At 42.3% G+C, this 19,099-nt stretch overlaps 1 protein-coding gene across 6 annotated transcripts; it reads left to right on the top strand.

The window, feature by feature from the left end:
* Positions 1-1,585: 1,585 nt before the first annotated feature.
* On the top strand, positions 1,586-16,256 carry LOC121296946 (casein kinase I-like). 6 transcript variants are annotated; one of them, XM_041222902.1, is made up of 9 exons: positions 1,586-1,737; positions 2,083-2,181; positions 4,818-4,901; positions 8,284-8,423; positions 9,236-9,314; positions 9,949-10,023; positions 10,685-10,791; positions 11,527-11,623; positions 15,451-16,256. In XM_041222902.1, exons 1-9 carry the CDS (start codon positions 1,648-1,650, stop codon positions 15,463-15,465), a joined length of 786 nt encoding a protein of 261 aa, XP_041078836.1. In that variant the 5' UTR covers positions 1,586-1,647; the 3' UTR covers positions 15,466-16,256. The 6 variants fall into 6 exon arrangements, with proteins under 6 accessions (XP_041078836.1, XP_041078834.1, XP_041078832.1 ...); XM_041222900.1 differs by having other exon boundaries at positions 11,527-11,639; XM_041222898.1 differs by having other exon boundaries at positions 11,527-11,675.
* Positions 16,257-19,099: the final 2,843 nt, after the last annotated feature.

The following is a 19,099-nucleotide window of genomic DNA, read 5'->3' as shown; positions in this document are numbered from 1 at the left end:
CTTTAACTCGTCACCTGTTTTCCTGTTTCTACTCTCCCTAATCCGCTTTAGCTGCTGTTGCCACTGATTCCGTTTGCAGTGGATCTAAGAAAGGAACGTTTGAACAGCAAACCAGCCAGATTGCTGCTGAGTCCCGGTAGTTTTCAGATGTGCGTCTGTCTCTGGTTCAAATTTATAATCCTTTTAAATTGAGATGGTGTTTTACTCCCAAGTCGTCATTAGTGCAGTTTTCTCGCTATCGAAGGTATCCTTCTGTCGATAAGGCAGCCGATGCTGTGGGGAGTGAAGTCAAGTCCTCTCTGAGAAATGAAAGCGCTTGTTCATGATTAGCGAACAGTGATGGTCATCCAGAGAGTCTACAACTCAGGGTTAGAGTACATGGAATCTAATCAACATATTGATTTATATACCTGTTAGCCAGGATTCCAGTATTTGTAATGTATGTATTTATCAAGGGTGCAACACTGTTCATAGTTCTTACTGTATCTTAATCAAGGAGATCTACCTATCCTAGGTAATATTCCCCTCGTGCACCTCTTTAGCTAAGTGCTGCTCATCACTAACAAGACATTTATCAGTCATAAAATAAGTATTTACTTATATATAAAGTTCAACACGGTGACGTTCTTTAGGAATTCTAAAACACAATGCAAGTAAATTGCCTGTTACAATACAAACCTGTGTGGTCATAATGACTCCTTTTTAAAATGGCTGTGTATGCAGACTGAGTAGAGCTATGCAGATGTACTGTAGGTACCTTCCTCATTCCTTTTTGAGGTACAAGGAAATGAGGTGGAGTGTGGGTGTCTGCAGAGACAGGTCATGTGATTTCTCCACCATGCACTTTGGAGTTGACATGACTCGCTCCCTTTTTGCACAGCCCTTGATAAGGTGATATTCTCTGCCCCCTTTACTGGCCCATCCACTCCTGATGTGGTGGTGGGTGGGTGTAGGGCTACTCTTCCCAGTATTGTGTGTGTGAGGGCTGCTCTCTGTACTCCTCACAGTGCTGATTAAGCCACAGCTGCTGCCCACGCAAACTCATTTTAATATTTTCCAGGCCTGTTCCTCTCGCATCGGCACTGATTTCAGTGGTAGAATAGGTGGAGTTTATTAGGCACTTTTGCTGTAATTTCATTATTAACTCTTCTGCAAGTGGGCTGACTCTTCACACAGTCTGTTTCTCTCTCTCTGTCTCTCCTTTGCAGAGTACAGTAGGATGAGGATTTGTCCCTGAGCTTATAAAAGCTTTTGCATCAACTCCCCCGTGCCTGAAGTGTTTAACCCACACAAGAACATTGTTTCTTGTCGGTGTATAATATTGTGTTGCTTTGTAATTTGATGTTGGCACGGATTAGTATATGAACCGGTGCGTTAGTTCTTTAGTGTGCTTGAATTGCCTTTTGCAATATGACTAATGGCCTTGTCCAAATTTGACTTAGGTATATATTCACTTAATCGCTTAGGCCGAAGTGATATCTAATACAACATTTAATTTTTTTCCTTTGTGACATGCTTTCAGAACTTGCTAGATGATGAAGCTGGCTTAATTTTCCAGATTTCCTTCTGGCTTTTGTCTGTGTTGATTTGACCTGTTTTTTTCTTTTCAGGTGGTACGGACAAGAGAAGGATTACAATGTTCTAGTCATGGATCTTCTGGGGCCCAGTCTGGAGGACCTCTTTAACTTCTGTTCCCGCAGATTCACAATGAAAACAGTGCTTATGCTAGCAGACCAGGTAAGAAGAGCAAAATCTGCCTCAGTTGTGTTGTCTCGGGAGGGCTGATGGGGTATAACATTTGCCTTGCTATACCAGCAGAAATTGCCTCTGATTGTGGGTTAAATATTTAAATATCCGAGAGCCTGAAACTGCAGTACTGCTAGCTGAACGTCGGGGTATTGCACTCGTGAGTCAAAGTCAAAGCAGTGTGTCTAGAGTCTGTGCAGTTAAGAAAAGGCACAAGCAGTTAGGTGTACCATAAAGGGGTAGTGCTGCTAATCTAGTTGAGTGAACCATTCAGCTCTAAAGGTCAGCTATCATTCCAGTAACTAATTCATTTTTAACTTCTCTCTCTTCCTACAGATGATCAGCAGAATCGAATATGTACACACAAAGAACTTCATCCACAGAGATATCAAACCAGACAACTTCTTAATGGGCATCGGGCGCCACTGTAACAAGGTAAGACATGAGCTAGTAATGCGGCTGCCTGCGGTGGCTAGTTGTTATGCGCATAGTCTGACTACTTGGCTCTGACAAGGACATTAGATTATGGGTCAGTCTGATTATTTGATTATTTGGGGGGTGGGGTTGGGGTTACCCGCTGGTCCAGTCCCTCTACTGCAGCACTCCTCTGGTCCGCAGTGCTTGTCCTGTGGGTGCTTAGCTTTCCTCCCTGCAGTGTAGAGGATCATTGAGCTAAGCCAGCAGACTTTAGTACATGGAGCCACAGTGACGGCAATGACTGCTGTTCTGTTAAACTACAGCTGAAGCAAGCTCTGGCTCCGTTACTTAAAAAAACAAAACATACCCTAATTCCATGAGGTTGTTAAACTTTTACATTCGAGCAACAAGGAGGTTGATCCTGTTTGAAATTGGACAGGCAAAATAAGTGACTTCTCATTTACAAGGTTTTCTTTCCTCTTCACAACAGCGTGCATGTTTGTGGGCCTTTCCAGTATAATTTGTGTATAAATCCACAAGCAGTCATTAGGAGTTGATGGAAAGCTTAATAGATTTTTTTTTTGTGTGTAGTGAATTCTGTTTTTTGTGAAGGTATTTCCTCCGACCTAATCCTATATATAAATGCCTGACAATTGGTGTCCTGTTTCGATCCGTCTATACAGTATGCGATGCATTCAGTTCTAACGTGTGCATCTTGCTGAACTAACCCAGTTCTTTGAGAAGGGAACGTCCATGAATTTTAGCAGAGTCATTTTTCTGTTCAACAGGTATACTTCCAACCAATCACTTTTAAACAAGGTAAAAAGCCGCTGCATCGGCAGTGCTTAGTAATGCTACTACATGACTTCTCACTTGTGGTAATCCATATTTGATTTTCCTTTTGCAGAAAAAAACATTTGAGGTATAGTGTGTGTTTATTTTTATTTTGTAATACTGAAAGTTGCCTGGTTTTTATTTTTAAAGTTACAAATATTTATGTTGAGCCCTTGCAGACAGGCAACATTGGCAAAGTTAAAGCATGATGCATATTGGGTCTAGACCTGCCAGTACCAGGATAGCAGCGAATACTGGGGTATTGAGCCTTGATTCTCTAAAATCAGACTGACTGACAGGTCGCATTATGTACCATTAAAGCCTGTATTACCATTTCTGGCACTGCTACCTCAAACACGTGTTTACCATTGTGTGTCTGTGTGAATGCCAGCCTCAAGCTTTTTATTTTTTATTTTATCTATATATAGATTTGTAATTAATTTGAACTTTAACAATTGTCTGCAAAAAAGAAAAGCAGCAGCGCCTGAGAGGGCTGAGGAGTCTGTGTTTAGTCCTGCGCTGGACGCCCTACCTGTGCATCGGCCTCCTGATTTGAAGCGCTTCAAGCAGATTACGCTGTAGGAGACAGCAGAACTCCTACGTGAAGATGGGATTTTCACATACTCTTAAACCTGAAACTACCCCGGCTGGAGTCACCAGTTTCTGTGCCAACTATCACGCTACTCCTGCTTCCCACACCCAACCACTCCCTTTTATTTATTTTCTCCCCTGATTTTCTCTTTAGTTCCAGTGATGGGATGCTACTACCAATGCAACAAACAACCCCAGTAGCAGTTCCATGATAGATTTGAATTTATTCGTATGTGTCCTTTTTAGGCTGAATGTGGATCTCCCTGATCTTCCTGTGCTGCCCCTGTTAAGTTTAAGACGCTGCAGCCAAGACTCCTAGATGGCAATCCATCTCCTTACATGTTCCCAGTCTGGCTTTTGAATTAATTGTTTTCAGATTAATTTGCACTCCCTGCTTGTGTTGTGTGCTATTCTTTTTATTGATTTTGTATTTGTTTTCTCTTTGCATGCAGATTTAGCCTGATGGTCCTATTGAATGGTGCCAAAATGCCTTCTGCCCTCTTCCTTACTGAAGTGATATTCAAAACTGACTGTAACGAGGGCATCATTTCACACATGGCTTCAGCGTTAAGGAAGTTGTTTTTGTGTGGAGGTTAGCGTCCTCCGATTTAAATCAGAAACTGGCAAATGTCAGCTGTGCCTTTCCATTGTGTAATAAGATGCTTAAAGAAGAGAAAACGTAGTGCCAGCAAGTTCACGCTTCAGCTCATAAGCTCTCCAACGCTCAGCATTTCTATAAGTTGCATCAAGAATCTGAGCCACTTTGTGTTTGGCCATTGGTAATGCTTGTGTAAACGCTAAATTACTTAAAAGACTTTGCCAAGTCAAGAGAAATAGGCTGCACTAAGTAGTTATACTTCCATTGAACAAGGAGGGCTTTGGGACTGCAGAACCATTAATCATTTAGGCAAAACCATGAGCAATTTACCAAAAAATTGTACTTTTCAAGCAGAATATATCTTGTAATTTTAGCAAAGTGACCTGTGCAGGGGCCCCTGCTGCTGCTTTTAGTAGCGATTCGCTTATTCCAGTAGCTGGGCGAGACCTGTCCGGTGCAGCTAGCTTGCCTGTTGTAGTATGAAGAAGGCTGGTATCTGGCTTCCTTCTCCTGCTCCTCCTACTCCTTGCTCCGTTCTTTTTCTTGAGCCTTGGTGTTGCCTGTCTGCGCTGGCCTGGTTGGATTGTCAGCAATACTGTTTGATGCACTGCACCCTCTATCGTTTGTTCAGTGTTTAGAATCTCCAGTGGGGAAGAGGAAAAGAAGCTTGGCTGTTAGTTCTTCTCAGGACCCATCTTTCTCAGGATTAAACAAGGTCTGAAACAACTACTGTCTCCTCCTCCTATAACTATACTGCTCCTCCTCCAACCTCCTTTTTGCTTTCAGCTTTCTTTCTTTATCCCCCCCCCTCCCTTTTTATCAGTAACCAATATTCTGACTGTAGAAGCACACTTCTTGTGTTGGCATTTATTCCAGACACACATGCTAAACAGATCTAGATAATGAACAGCACTCAATCCAGAGCGCAGTGATCTGCCCAGGTTTACAGGAGGCTGTGTGTGTGGGGTGTGTTGGTGTTTAAGGGGTTGTCCTGTAGGGTGTGGAGTGGGAGGTATGTTGGGGCTCCAGGATCCCATGCCACAGGTTCTCATCCTCTGGGATTACCAGCAGCCCGGTATTGGATTGCTATGTCATGGCAAGGATGACCAGCGAACACAAAGGATGAGAGGGGGTGGTAAAACTGGGCAAATTGCTTCCACTGGCCTTTTTATATGAATTGGTGATTTATTAAATCTATTTCCCTCTGTTTGGATGAGTGTAATAGTGGTCCAGTCTTTATAGCGAGCTGGGGAGGCAGTGCGGTTGATCAATTCCTGGCATTACTGAGTTTTTAGTAACGCACACAAGCTTGTTACCTGTACACTGGCTAATCAAGCTCTTCATAAAGCCTGGCATGGGGAAACTGCTGTGCAGTAGGAGTCTTAGTTCCATCCCTGCAGGGGATTAGAGGGGCTGGGCTGCAGTGTGGAAGGAGTGGGTTTGTATAAAATATAGATTATTTTTAATTCACTAAAACCACCTAGTCTTGGGCACCATCGAGTTGGACAGTCAAGTCATTATCTGCTCAAGGTAAACATGAACAGTGAATAAAGAGCTAGTTTGTGTGAAATGTTAATTTCTGTGTAGAGGTTTCAGGATGAAACCCAACGTTCAGCTGTATCGCTCGAATGGTTTAGTTCTTGAGTTTCGGATCTGAGCGGATGTAGACTGTTAGTGTTGTTACAGGGATGTGTGCAGCAAAACAATAGATACGTTCTTTATTTAAAAGGATACGGATATACTGGAAAAATGTAGCCTGTATGGCATTGTAGAGGGATCTGTGATCCTAAGTACATGCTGACTTTGGTACAGTAGGCCTTTTACTTCCTTTTTGCAATTTACAGGTTTGGTTGCTCAGCAGATGATAAATCGACTTAGTGTTGCGCTGGATTTTGCAGATTAAGCTGTATTGATGCAAGACTGAGGACAAAGAGTAGCTAACAGTGCCTTGGCTTGCAGCCGAATGCACAGCCTGAGCAAACAGAACCACAGTGCTGACCACAGCGAGAGGGGGAGGGGGTGTAGAAACAAACACTGCTGGATTCTTGTTTCATGTTAAATCTGAAATGAGTGCAGGTAGGATATTGGGCACTAGCTAGCTGTTTGCCATGCAAGGGAACAGGGTGTGTTTACTATTTTGGAAGTTGGCTGTAACCTTTGTTGCAGGCAAGCTATAGGGAAGTATTATTAATGCTTGACTTGTGGAACTTTTCATTTTTATATTTGTGATAGTTCAGTGACCCTGTGGTGGCTGTCTGCGGTGCAACATACTGTACATGTTCACTTTTCATAATGCATCAAAACCACACAGCAGCTGGCTTAACTTTCTTGTGTGAACTTTGATGTCATTTTTTGAAAATCCAACCTGTCAAAGCTTGTCTGGAGCAGAGCTGTGAAACTCCTGCTGGGTGCGGGATTAGTGTGTTTCTTACATCTGCATCTACTTCATCTGCTATATGAACCATTGATCAGTTATTTTGGGTATTTTTTTTTATATATAGCACCTTTCATAGTGGACCACTATCACAAAGCGCTTTACAGGGGTAGGTAGTCACTTACAATGGGACCTAGATTTAACATCTTATCTGCAGAATGGAGCACAAGGTGGTTTAGTGGCTTGCTCAGTGTCTCATCGTGAGTCAGTCAATGGCAAGGGTGGGATTTGAACAAGTGATCATCTGGTTACAAGCCCTGGACTTTAACCACTGTAACTTTGAAGGCCAAACCCTGCAGTTGGCTCCTAGATTAAAGTAATTTAGCAATACACGTTAATAGAACTCATCCAGTTTCTTACCAGAAGGTGCATGGACCTTGGCCTGCCAAAGTAGTTCGGTAACTGGCTTTTTTGATCAACAGTTGCTCCCTAATGCTGTCACCCTAATTCTCACTGACACGTCATTCTCAGCACAGTGACTCCCCTCTCCAGTTACACCACCACCCTGCATGCTTAAAGAGCTCCAGTGTCCCCTTACACATCAGTGTATTGCAAACCTTTCCAAGTTCATTTAATATAGGAAACAAGTGCTTGGGCTCCGCACTGAGAGTGTTAAGCCTGGAAATGGCTGATGTGTGTTGCTTAGATGCTGCATTACGCTCTGTGGCTGGGCTTGACGGGGGAGGGGAGCATGCTTTCTTTACTGGAGGTAGTAACGTTTGAATTCCAGCCCAAGCTGAGCAAGCACAGTAGATTATACAACTAGAGAGGTCTGCTGTCTTGGCACGACAGAACACCGTGAGCACATCGCACTCCAGCTACATTCGCATGCGTACACCTGGAGAGGGGAAGCAACAAGGTATTGGACGGCTACAGTGCTTTAGAGCTAGCATAGTGAGAGTGGCTGACTCAATCAGTTATCAGTGAATGACTCAAGCCAAGGGACTGGGAGACAGTGTGGTTAGAGCAGAGACACTGTGAGGGAGGCAGTGTGGTCCTGTGGTTAGAACTGAGGGATTCGGCGGCAGTGTTGTTGGTTAGAGCCAGGTCTTGGTGAGATAGATAAATAGATATGCTTCCCCTGTACACTGTGTACAACATATTAATGTCCTTTACTATAAATGAGACCTGCCATTTGTGATTTTGAGGCTTTTAAAGCATCAAAAGTTTCAGTCTCTGTCCAACCGTTTTAAGTGTTGTCTCATCACCTTACACACTAGCCCAGTGCCAGGTAACAAGTTCCCAATTCTAGCGTCTCATAGGTTCATCTTGGATGCTGCGTGCCATGACATGGGCAAGCATATTCTGAGTGAAACTTCTTATCCAATGGCGTGGGATGTTGGAGGTTGTGTGTTTTTTTTATTTAATAAAAAAAATAAAAACACAAAGCCGTTAAGCAGTACAAATACATTTATTCTACAGTTCAGTCTTCTAGCCAGCTGTGTTGGAGAACGAGGAAGTAAACGCAAGGAATAAATTACCAGTTGGCAGAATCACAAGACCAGGTAATTGGTCTTCTAGGGTTGTGTCTCTCTTTCTGGAAGTTTGCTGCATATTGATGATACAGCAAGGCTGCAGGTAGTCAACTTGACGTTAAGCCCAGCGCATTTTGCATACAGGATTGCATTGATTTTTAATTGCATCGATTTTCTTCTCTTTTCAGTTGTTTCTTATTGACTTTGGTTTAGCCAAAAAATACCGGGACAACAGGACAAGACAGCACATACCCTACAGAGAAGACAAAAACCTGACAGGCACAGCTCGCTACGCTAGCATCAACGCACACCTGGGCATTGAGCAGAGGTGAGGCAGGATTGTTTGCTGAAATTGCAATTCTAATGCCACTTTGCTCAATTGCACTAAAGTAACAAGATTAGTGTGTTTACTCTTCTAAGTAACCAAGTATTAGTCACAGGTACCAATACAGAAACGGGCTGTGCAACGTTTATATTTCTTCAAACAAATGGGGGCACCAAAAATGGTTAAATACAAGAATAGTGATCGAATGAAAAATGTGTAATTTAACTGTAATCGATCCATTATGTGGTATGATTATAATTACGCAGGTTCCACTACAATTCCAGTTGCACTGGAATTACGAATGGCACATCTCCAATTGTAAATGAGCCCAGGTCTGCTGGCCGTAGCCCCTCCCCTTGCGTGGTTGGTGGTGGAGGAGACCCTACTCCCCTTCTGGGTTTCCGTGGAGGAGAAGCTTGTGTGCTGCTGAGTTTGGGCCGGTCCCAGCTGGTAGTGGCAACAGCTTGTTTTCTTTCTTCTCTTGCCAGTGACCTGGAATCCCAGATCTCGGTCGGCCTCGGCTGCTTGTGAAGGAATTCGTTCTGGCAGATAGGGAGGGGTGTTCTTGTACCTCAGTTCTCGTTAGTCATGCGCTCCTGTCAAGCAGTGCCCAACTTAACAACAAACCTCCATCCCCCTCAATTCCTTCGTTATTTCAAACCCTACTGCATTATAAAGTCGTTTCTTTGGATTGTGATTAACCATTTTTTATAGCAATGAAATCAATGATTGGGTTAATTGCAGAGAACAATTTTGAATTGAAATAGATGATGCTAATTGTTTCTCCCTGATCTCAAATCCACTCTCTTTCTCAGTCGCCGGGATGACATGGAGTCTCTAGGATACGTGCTTATGTACTTCAACAGAACCAGCCTACCCTGGCAGGGTCTGAAGGTAAGCCAGGCAGAGACCCGAAGGCTGGTCTTGAACTTCCCAGTGCCTGCAGCGATGTGTAGTATCCCTGGAGGAAGTGGACTCGTTTCTGCCCAGTGATGGCACGCTGGGAATCAACCTGCTGGTTAGCAGCAGCAACAGCTGCTTTAGTGGTGAACACATGGCTGAATGCAGTAGCAGGGGAATTTGTATGGAGAACTTCATGTCCATAATCACTTATTTATTATAGAGTAAGTTACTCATTCCATGAGACTATTCAAGTTAAGCACATTGATATGAGTGTCTTCATGATGACTGTGGAATAAATTAAGTGGAACAGCTGCTACATATTTGCAATTTTTGTTTTTGCAAAGACCTACAAACTGTAAAAATGCCCTTGTGCTAAGCATTTTTATTCATGTATTTTTTGCACTAGAAGACCACTTTGAAAAATGATAAATGAAACCCCTGAGGAGTAGGTGGGAGGGATCAGATTATAAAATGTGATTTAATCGCACACAGACAGTGCGTGTGAGGGTAGCTGTAATCCCTGATGGGCAAGGGTTCTGTAGGAATCTCCTCCCTGCACTCTCTCCTCCCTGCATTTCAGTCGGTGTTGCACAACATTTTATGTTCTCGTCCACATGTTCCACAGGCTGCCACGAAGAAACAGAAGTATGAGAAGATCAGTGAGAAGAAGATGTCGACCCCTGTCGAGGTTTTGTGTAAGGTACATGTTCTGGTGTGCTGTGTCTAAGCTTTATGCAAAGGAGATGCGCCAACACTTTGTTTTTGCACAGCTCCAGTTGGGTCTCCAAGAGGAAAGATTTGTGTAACTTCATGATGTGTCTTGAGGTTGGTTTTAAAGGGTCATTAGCGATTAAACGTGATTCCCAAACTTCTGCTGGTTTGGCAAGACCTGGTTTGACCTGGTCCTAAAACAAATGCAACCGTGTGGGGATTTAAAGGGAATTTGCTCTGGGTAGAAGTGAATTTCGTTGTAATGTCAATGCTTTGCAACACTGTGCCGAGCTCCCTTAATGGAATTGACAGAGGTGGGGCGCGGTGTTCTGATTAAACCAAACCATTGTACTGTGCAAGCAGGTTTTTCATTAGCAAACAACCCTGTAATCCACCCAGGTTACAATTGAAATGTCAAGGATTGCTCAACAGCATAGTAAATAGAAGCTTTTCTCCGAGTGGCATTAAATCCATTCAGTAGTGGATGCATGTTTGTGGGGTGGGGACTCTCTACTTTGTCAGTACTGACTTGTGGATTTAGAACCTAATGGCTCTCCAGTCTTTTGTGGTTTGGTTAAATCAGCAGATCTGTTTTCTATACATGTTAACCATTATTTTTCCCCCCAATCTCTGTGTCTCTCTCATGCTAGGGTTTCCCAGCAGAGTTTGCAATGTATCTGAATTACTGCCGTGGGCTGCGGTTTGAGGAGGCACCTGACTACATGTACCTGAGGCAACTGTTCCGCATTCTCTTCAGGTGCTCTACACTAATAGTTACTGGCTGTACAGCCCGTTTCCTGGGGGTGCGCTCATACCTATTAGAAAACCACTTGGTGCTTGTTCCATTTTAGCTAAAACAAAACTGGATTATTATTTAAATAATTTTCCCTGCTAGTATCAGACTTTGAAATCCTTTAATTTAATACATTTCATATGAAAAGTCCAGTAATTCAACTATGTTGGGTATTTGTATTGCCCAAATCAAACTGGTAATATGCAATGTTCCCTTTGGCTTCTCTTTTTTTTTAGCTTTGTGCTATAGAGACCTGAAAAACCTTGACCTTGTTACCATGAGCACAGATTGACTGCCAGTCTGAACTGATGAGGGTTCTCCTGCAGTCCCCCTGAACCTCCGTTGATAGTCTATCCTAGTTTAGTGTGACGGATGTTGGCAGTTCTTCACTGGCATTCATTTGTTTTCAGAACTGAAATGGTGGATGCTGTTGCTTTGCTTCCAATAATTGAGTTTTTTATTCCTGCTCACCCTGGATGTGGATTAAATATTTAAGCCCACTTGTTTGATTGGTTAGTGTTAATGTACTTCTGCCCACTCGCATTGGGATTGGGTCAGAAAACAATCCGGGTAGCTCGGACTACCATGGAAACGCAGAGTTTTCAACCCGGGTTCGGTGGTGCATGGAAACAAGGTGGTGTGCGTCTCTGCTGTTGCTGCTCTAGGGCCCAATCAAACTGTCTTCTCCCTCCCTCACAGGACCTTGAATCACCAGTATGACTACACGTTCGACTGGACCATGCTGAAGCAGAAAGCGGCCCAACAAGCCGCTTCCTCAGGGGGGCAGGGGCAGCAGGTAGTAACCCCTACAGGCAAGCAAACTGACAAACCCAAGACTAACATGAAAGGTTAGTAGCAAAGAGCCAAGCGACGTTGAGTGCACCAATTGTTTTTACTTCAGACCAGCCAAAAAGGAATTTGGACGGATCTTTTTCTTTCTTTCTGCCTTTCTTTCTTTCTGCCTTTCTCTCCTCTTGCTCTCTCTCGCCACCCCCAAATTCATTTTTGTTGATGAATAAATTAATTTAAAAATAAAATAAACTTGTGTTAGTTCAAGGAGGCAGCTGTAACACACAAGGAGAAATTCAATTGGTCAAGTCTTGCTGAAGCGTCCTTGGGAAATTTGACTACTAACTTTAATCCAAAGTGGTGTTCTTTGGTACAAAAGGGTGAATGAACTTCTCTCTAAATGGGGCTACTTTGAAATGAAATTGTCTTATAATCAATTATCCTGGACCTAACACTTGTTTTGATTGGAATGGGGATCCATGTTGGACCGTATTGAATGGAAAGGGTTTAATGGTGTGGTGTTTGGTATTGGGGCATCTTGATTGTAACCTGGTGGGTATTCTGTGTGTGTGTGTGTGTGTGTGTGTATATATATAATAGTAAAAGTAAAGTCTCTGCGGCAATGCAAAAGTTCAAAATTTTTTCAGCCAAACTTTCAATTTAGATTGCTTACCAAAAGAGTTTCCATAAAGACATTCATGGCCGCAGTCGTTATTGTTTGAGTGTGAACCTGATGAAGACACGCTAGTGTCTAAACGCGTTGTTTGTTTTTCTAGTTATGTTTTAACTAAGTTTTTTTGAAGAAAGTAAACAAGCAGGAGTTACACAATTGATCCGTTTGATGCAAAATAACAAGTGCGGACATGAATGAATCTTTATGGAAACTCTTTTGGTAAGCAATCTAAATTGAAAGTATGGCTGAAAGAATTTTGAACTTCTACATTGCATGTAATTACCTTATACTGGTCAGCACCTCGTTAATATCAAGCATTGTGGTGCACAAATGACCTTGATTTGTGATTTTATTTATATATATATATATATATATATATATATATATATATATATATATATATATATATATATATATATATATATATATAATAAAGGGCTGCTGGTTTTTCTATTGTAAACTGTACTTTGACAAATGTGTGCCTTTAATAGACCTGCTCTGGAGATGTCACGCACTCTGGGGATGGATCAGCTGTTAGGAACCTGTCTGTTTTTTGGCCTGTATATGGGTTTGTAATGTGGATCCTGTTCTATGCAGCTGCCTGCATATTTACCATAAAGACTTCAATGCACACAAGATCTGATAGAGTGGAAAATGTATCCTGACGTTTCAATACAGAACAGTTACTTTGGACCAGGCTTCTGAGCAGCTGAAGTGCAGTGTGTGTTTAGAGAAGTCATCCTCAGACGCCCCGTGGTGATCGCTGGGTAGAAGCACAGTCGTGCTCTTCTCTTTCGTGGGGTGTTTTTTTTCCTGTCTGGTTTCTGCACAGGTTATGTAGGGTGGCCAGAACCAATTTTAAAAACAGTTGCCTCTGATGGATGTTAAGGATCGATTTTTAACCAATCGCCTATTTCAGAGCTGTAGGGCTTTTAGTTCCACTTCCATTGCAGTGCCGCATGGCAGCTTGCATGTGTGTAACAGGGCCATGAGTTCTAGTGATTTTAGAGATGGGAGGATAAGGTATGAGTCTTTGCTGACCTACACAGTTTTAAAGGATGGAAATAAGGCTCCCATTGCATAGCAGTTTTACACTGATTTAATAAGACTCCCCAGATTTTTTTAACTATACACTGCATGTAGTAAAACCTGGAATGGGTGAAGGGCTTTTCAATGGGTGTCTTATTTCTGGCCTTGTTAAATAATCTCTTGGTCACTTTAAGAGGTGGCTTTCCCAGTGCAGTGTATGAGGAAGACTTTCAACCAGGGAATTGAATGGCAAGCCTCAAGGTATTGGAGCTTGAAAGTACTTTGTTTGGAATGTATTGCTGGTATCCTGGAAACCAAGTTGGCTTCCCCGTTCTATCGGATTGTCTGGTCACAATACCTCCATTGTTAATGTTGGCTTGTGTTACAACCCTGCTGCATACGGAGCATCGGAGACACTGTATAGATTCCCAGCAGATGTAGGGGCTCTAACCCATGCAGAAGGAAAACACTTGACCAAAGCTGCCAGAGCCAGCCTCCTTATTTGGGAACAAATCCATGACTTGTAGCAATCTTTTTTGTAGCATTGAGCCTGTTCTTCACATTTTAGGGGATTAACAGCAATACAGGTTTTATTTTATTTTATTTTATTTTTTGTCAGATTCTGATTGTGATAATGTGGAGATGGTGGTTTTGAACGGTGTGAATGCTAGTACTCAAAGAACTCTGCTCTGGGTTCCTCTGTCTTCTAAAGGCTTCTAGATTGAGAGTGGCATGTTGGAGATGCACACAGCTGACCTTTGCACTGGAATGTGTAAATATTGTATGTGGCATTTGTTTACTTACTTTACTAGCGTGCAGCTATATGTTGCATTATTCTTGTAAGTGTCCTGGCTGCATGTTCTTGACACTGTATTGCTACAGCCGGTTCTGTGAGCGCGCTGTTGCATGTTAATAAAGATCCTTCGCCCAGTTTGGCTCAATGAATATTTCCATGCCGGAGGCAGTGTTTGGGTGGCTCATCTGATTACAGTGCAGGAAGTGGGGCTGCTGCTTGAGGCACGCTGTTCAGTTAATTGGGGGCAGGTGTAAGCTCAACACTGTTGAATTTTGTGTAGTTTTAAAAACACAGAACATGTTTAAAGAGATCTGAAACTTTTTTTTTTTTCCAGAAAGTGCAGTTTGAACATTAGCTTGATTTCAGTATGATTGCAATAAACTAAAACTTTATTTTTTTATTTTTTTACTGTAGTGTTTCAGAACGTGTTTTTACATATATTGCAGGAGTCCCTTACAGCAGCTAGTTGTACACAGAGTTCAGCTGGCAGACTAGCACTCGCATATTAAAACTGCATTGACCGCCTGGTTGTCTCATCTTGCCAGTAGACAATATGGACAGCAGGTATTGAGTAGCTCTGTGTGTAGGGGGGGGTCGGACGACTCACTGCAATACCAGAGGTCAGTGAAGCCCACAAGACACAGCAGTTCCAGTTTGTTACTTGGAGAGACCCCAGTTCTGTGCTGCTGGTATTTGTGTATCCAGGCTCCCTCTTTATTTTCAGCTGGTATTCTTGTGCAGACAGCTGCTGTACAGTATGTGTCCACGCCACGCAGATATGCGCCTAGCGTGCTACAGCTGGACTCCTCCCCAGGCATGCATGGCATAACTGCTCTGCTCTCCTTAGGGACGAGCAGGGCTGTCTGCTGTGTCGGCAGGCTGGGTGTAAAAAAGGAAACCAGGCTTTACTGTCGTGCTGGTAATTGGAGGGGCACTTGGATTAGCAGTGCTGTGTTTGTTCAACAGGCTCTCTTTCTATGTCTCCTGCTAAACTATAGCTCTTTTTAGAGTGGTTTCTAATTGAAGCTGTCCCTTGTCCTCCACCTCGGAGACTGTAAACGCTGTTGCTTGGGCTGATTTGAGCAGGTATACAACCTGTGTCATTTGGAATGACGATGCATTTCAGAGAGGTTCGATCTTTAGCGCTTTATATGACCTTTTATGTAACCTGATGACAGCACTAAAGGGCTCGGACCTTGTGTGCATTGTGCAAGAAGCTCTGTGGAGAAGGTGCTGTCAGGTGGGAGCTGTGCTGCTCTTCAGTAGTGTTCCTGGATGAAAGCAATACAAGCAGCTACAGGTTTTTAACCACTTTTTTTGTTTTTGTGTCTCGCAGGTTTCTAAGCATTAAGACGATGTAATGAAGCAGAGCAGAACACTCGTAGCGGTATTTGCCTTCTAATCGCTCCCCGGCACCTAGGATTTCATTCACCGGAACCTGCCAGGCATCGTGGCCAACCATTTTTGTTTCGCTGTATAAGAACTTTTTGTTTCATATATTATATATGTAATGGATATATAGATATATTTACACCGTGTATCTATATATGAGTATGTATATATTATATACATTATACACAGAGAAAAGAGCTGGCTATGTAAGGAGCCTTTTGAAGCTGTAGCCTTTTTCCATTGTCCTGTTCCTAAAGACCTTGGTGTTTTGGTTTCTTTAGTCCCTTTCTCCTCCTCCTCCTCCTCCTCCTCTTCAAACTGAAAACTGTACCAATGGTTGGCTCACAAAAGAGAACTGCGTATGCCAATTTTCTTTTTGATTTCTTATCTCTGGACTGATCTGTTTGGATTCCACCTCTCCCAGTCTCCTCCACACGCACACACACACAGGCACCTTATGAGCATTGTGTGTGCACCCCCCTCTCAGATCTTCCTGCAGTTGGATGTAATAGTTTTTAAAAGCACCTTTTTTTTTTTTCCTATTTTCCTTTTTCCAAGCCTTTTGTTTTGAATGGAAAAGTTGTAAAACTTCTTGGAATGGTTCGCATCTTCATTCAAACAGGGAGGCGCGAGGCCTTTCAGGGTGTGTGGTTGTTTTTTTTTTTTTTTTAGGGTAAACAAGACTCTGCCTGCTGATCTGTGCTAGAAAAGAGCGTCTAATGTGAAGAATTAAAGTTTAAATAAATCAAACATTCTAGTGACTACTAGGTTTCTCTTTAGAGCACTGCATTAACTATATCGTACTGGGTATAAAGAATTGAAATGGCATCTTCATTACGTATTAGGCATCTCTTCCTGACTCAACCTGTATGTAAAAATTGCTTACACATAATTGTACACTTCCATGATCTGGGATTTTTTTTTTTCTTGGAAACATAAGATTTTGTTTACATGTTAAATTGTAAAAGTAAACAAACCGTTTCTGTTTAAACAAAAAGGTTTATTTTATTGCTGTGATGACAACACTGTTTAAAAAAAAAAAAATGTAAAATTCCTTCCCATTCTGGATTTCATTTTATTTTCATTTTTATCAGTAAAAATTCAAGAATCATTTAAATCCAAATTCAATATGTTTCCTTACGGCTTTTTCTTTTTTTACATTTGTAGAAATGTATCTTGTGGTTCTTTCAGTAAGACTGTGTTCATTTTGTATTTTTATTTTCTCATTTTTGTGAAAGGGTGGTGTGTTGTGGTTCTTCCTGCACTGAAACAGACCCTCGTGTAAATAGCTCCTGGCCTTTGTCTCTGCAGCTGAGAGAATAGCAAAGCAGCTGTTTCCAATGGTGGCTTAAAAAAAAGAAAAATTCAAAGTGTGTTGGAGGTTTTGTGTTTTATTTCCTTTTTTTTTTTTTTTTTAATTTTGCATCTTGTGAAGCAGAAGGAAGTGTGAATAAACTTCTTACACTGCCTTTAGCAACAACCAGTGCACACACCAGTAACCTGTGAGCCAGCTGGCTGACTTTCTTCCTGTTACTACTCCTTTGATCCAGCTTCAAGTGTCTTCGTGCCAGACATACTCTTAAGTGTCATTTATTCCCTTTAGCATGTCAGAATAAATTTAAATGACTTGTCAGCCCTGCTGTCCCAGTCTTCTGTGTAATTAAAAACCCAAAAGCAATTGAAGGAATGAAGCACCCCGGCTTCTTTTGAAGCGCTGTCGGGCACACCTACTCAGAAGTGATTCAGCTTTATTCTAGCCTCGTTTCCAGCCGATCAGTCAATGTGCCTGCAGCCAGTTAGAACCGTCAAAAGAAGTGAGCAAACTATGCTGAAGTTTGAACTGTGAATGAAAGATTGACATCAATCTGAGAGTCCAGTCACTGGTTTAGTGATGAAAAACGCATTTGTTAGATTGTGTGTGCCTGGGCTAGTGTAAAAGCATTACTGTCAGGCCAACTGACCAAACCTTCCCATTGATTTCAGTAAATTAAGAAAAGACAGCAGTTGAAACAGGCAAACAACAAAGTTAATGAATTGATTCCTGTGCAGGTGCAATTTTCTTAAAAATGAGTTACTGTCCTTCAATATTAACCACTGCTAGAATAAGTGTTCTGGTACTGTGAAGTCTAAACAGTGAAGAGTACTGCAGTGCTGCTGTTTTCTGGGAAACGTGTTCAGTACGTTAGCGGCAGGGTGCGGTTCAGAGAGTGCCAGGATTCTCCTGAGCTATTGTGGAGTGATTAATAAGTGTCTTTAATCCAGCAGTGTGTTTATGCATGGGGTGTGGGCAAGTGGTTTTATACGACTGCACCTGGGAAAAATCCAGTTGAGACACACCCGGCTCGGAGCAGACACCAGGACTGCCGAGGATTCCTCTGGCATGGGCCTGCCTTCATTCACTCGTGTTAAAAATAAACTCACTGGATATCTACCACGCAATGGGTTTGATTAGTTTTCAATTCTAGTTGGTGATGCATTTCTTGCCCCAAACCACAAAGTTTGAATGGTTTAACTTTTGTTCTAATAAATATCAATAGTTCACAGCGGTTCTCTGAATGAAATAACCCAAGCGCTCCTACATTGTTTTGAAAGTTTAGCAGCAGAGGCTACTGGTGCTAAATGATCAAAACTTGCTCTTCAGTTCAACTTCCCACACCACAGGAACCTTGTCTCCTGTGTGTGTGTGGAGTCGTCAGGGAAACCATCGTCATGGTTGATGGTTGCTAAGGAATAAAAAAACTAAGCTTGTCTCCTGGAGACAGATTTTAATGTTGCAAGTGCTGTGGGAGGCAACCTGGCCCTGGAGTCTAACACCACATTTGCACCCCTGTGCTTGTAGCAATGTGGTGTCATTTGGAGTCGTGCACTACGTCTGGTCGTCATCATTAAATTTGAATGAATGTAAGATAGATTCTAACATGAGAATCAATCTTGCCGTAATTAAAATATTCACACTGAATATAAAGAATGCTCGGCGCTAAAACTCTTCAACGATTCTATTTAAAGAAAAGTGTACTTCTTGGTAATGAATTATATTGGTAATGTTAAGATTTTCATTTTAACATTGCTCCTGTGCAGTGCTTGCAGTTCAATGCTTCTGATAGGCCGTACTATCTCTTAATCACACTGAATGGGTTTTATTAATAGAAAGGTGATAGACTGTTACAACTATATCGGACATGTGATCCGAACCCTTTCAGTGTGGGTGTGATTTCAGGCAGGCCAGTGCACCAGACTCAGCAAGGGCCTTGGTTTGAGCCCTGACATTTCATTAAAAACAATGTGGGATGTTTCTCAAGCAAACCTTTCCAATCTGTTGGTAACTTTTCCATTTTTAGCTGGTCTTTGTAAGGCGCACCAGTAGTTATTTCCTGTAAGGTTTTCAGAGGCAGCGTTTTCGATCTCTTACACAATACGGGCGCAGCATTATTTGCATATAGTCCAGGTGTGTTTGTGTACAGGAAGCTCACCTCAACCTGCATTCTGCAAACCAGCGGGGGAGGGTTAAGATAATACTGCATTTCACAGGTAAGGAGAGGGAGTGGGAGAGTAGAGAGGGAGGGGTATGGGATGGGACAATGGAGAGGGAGGGG

The sequence above is a fragment of the Polyodon spathula genome, chromosome 22, assembly GCF_017654505.1.
Source record: "Polyodon spathula isolate WHYD16114869_AA chromosome 22, ASM1765450v1, whole genome shotgun sequence".
Lineage (NCBI taxonomy): Eukaryota > Metazoa > Chordata > Actinopteri > Acipenseriformes > Polyodontidae > Polyodon > Polyodon spathula.
This window is presented reverse-complemented; position numbering and strand designations above follow the sequence as displayed.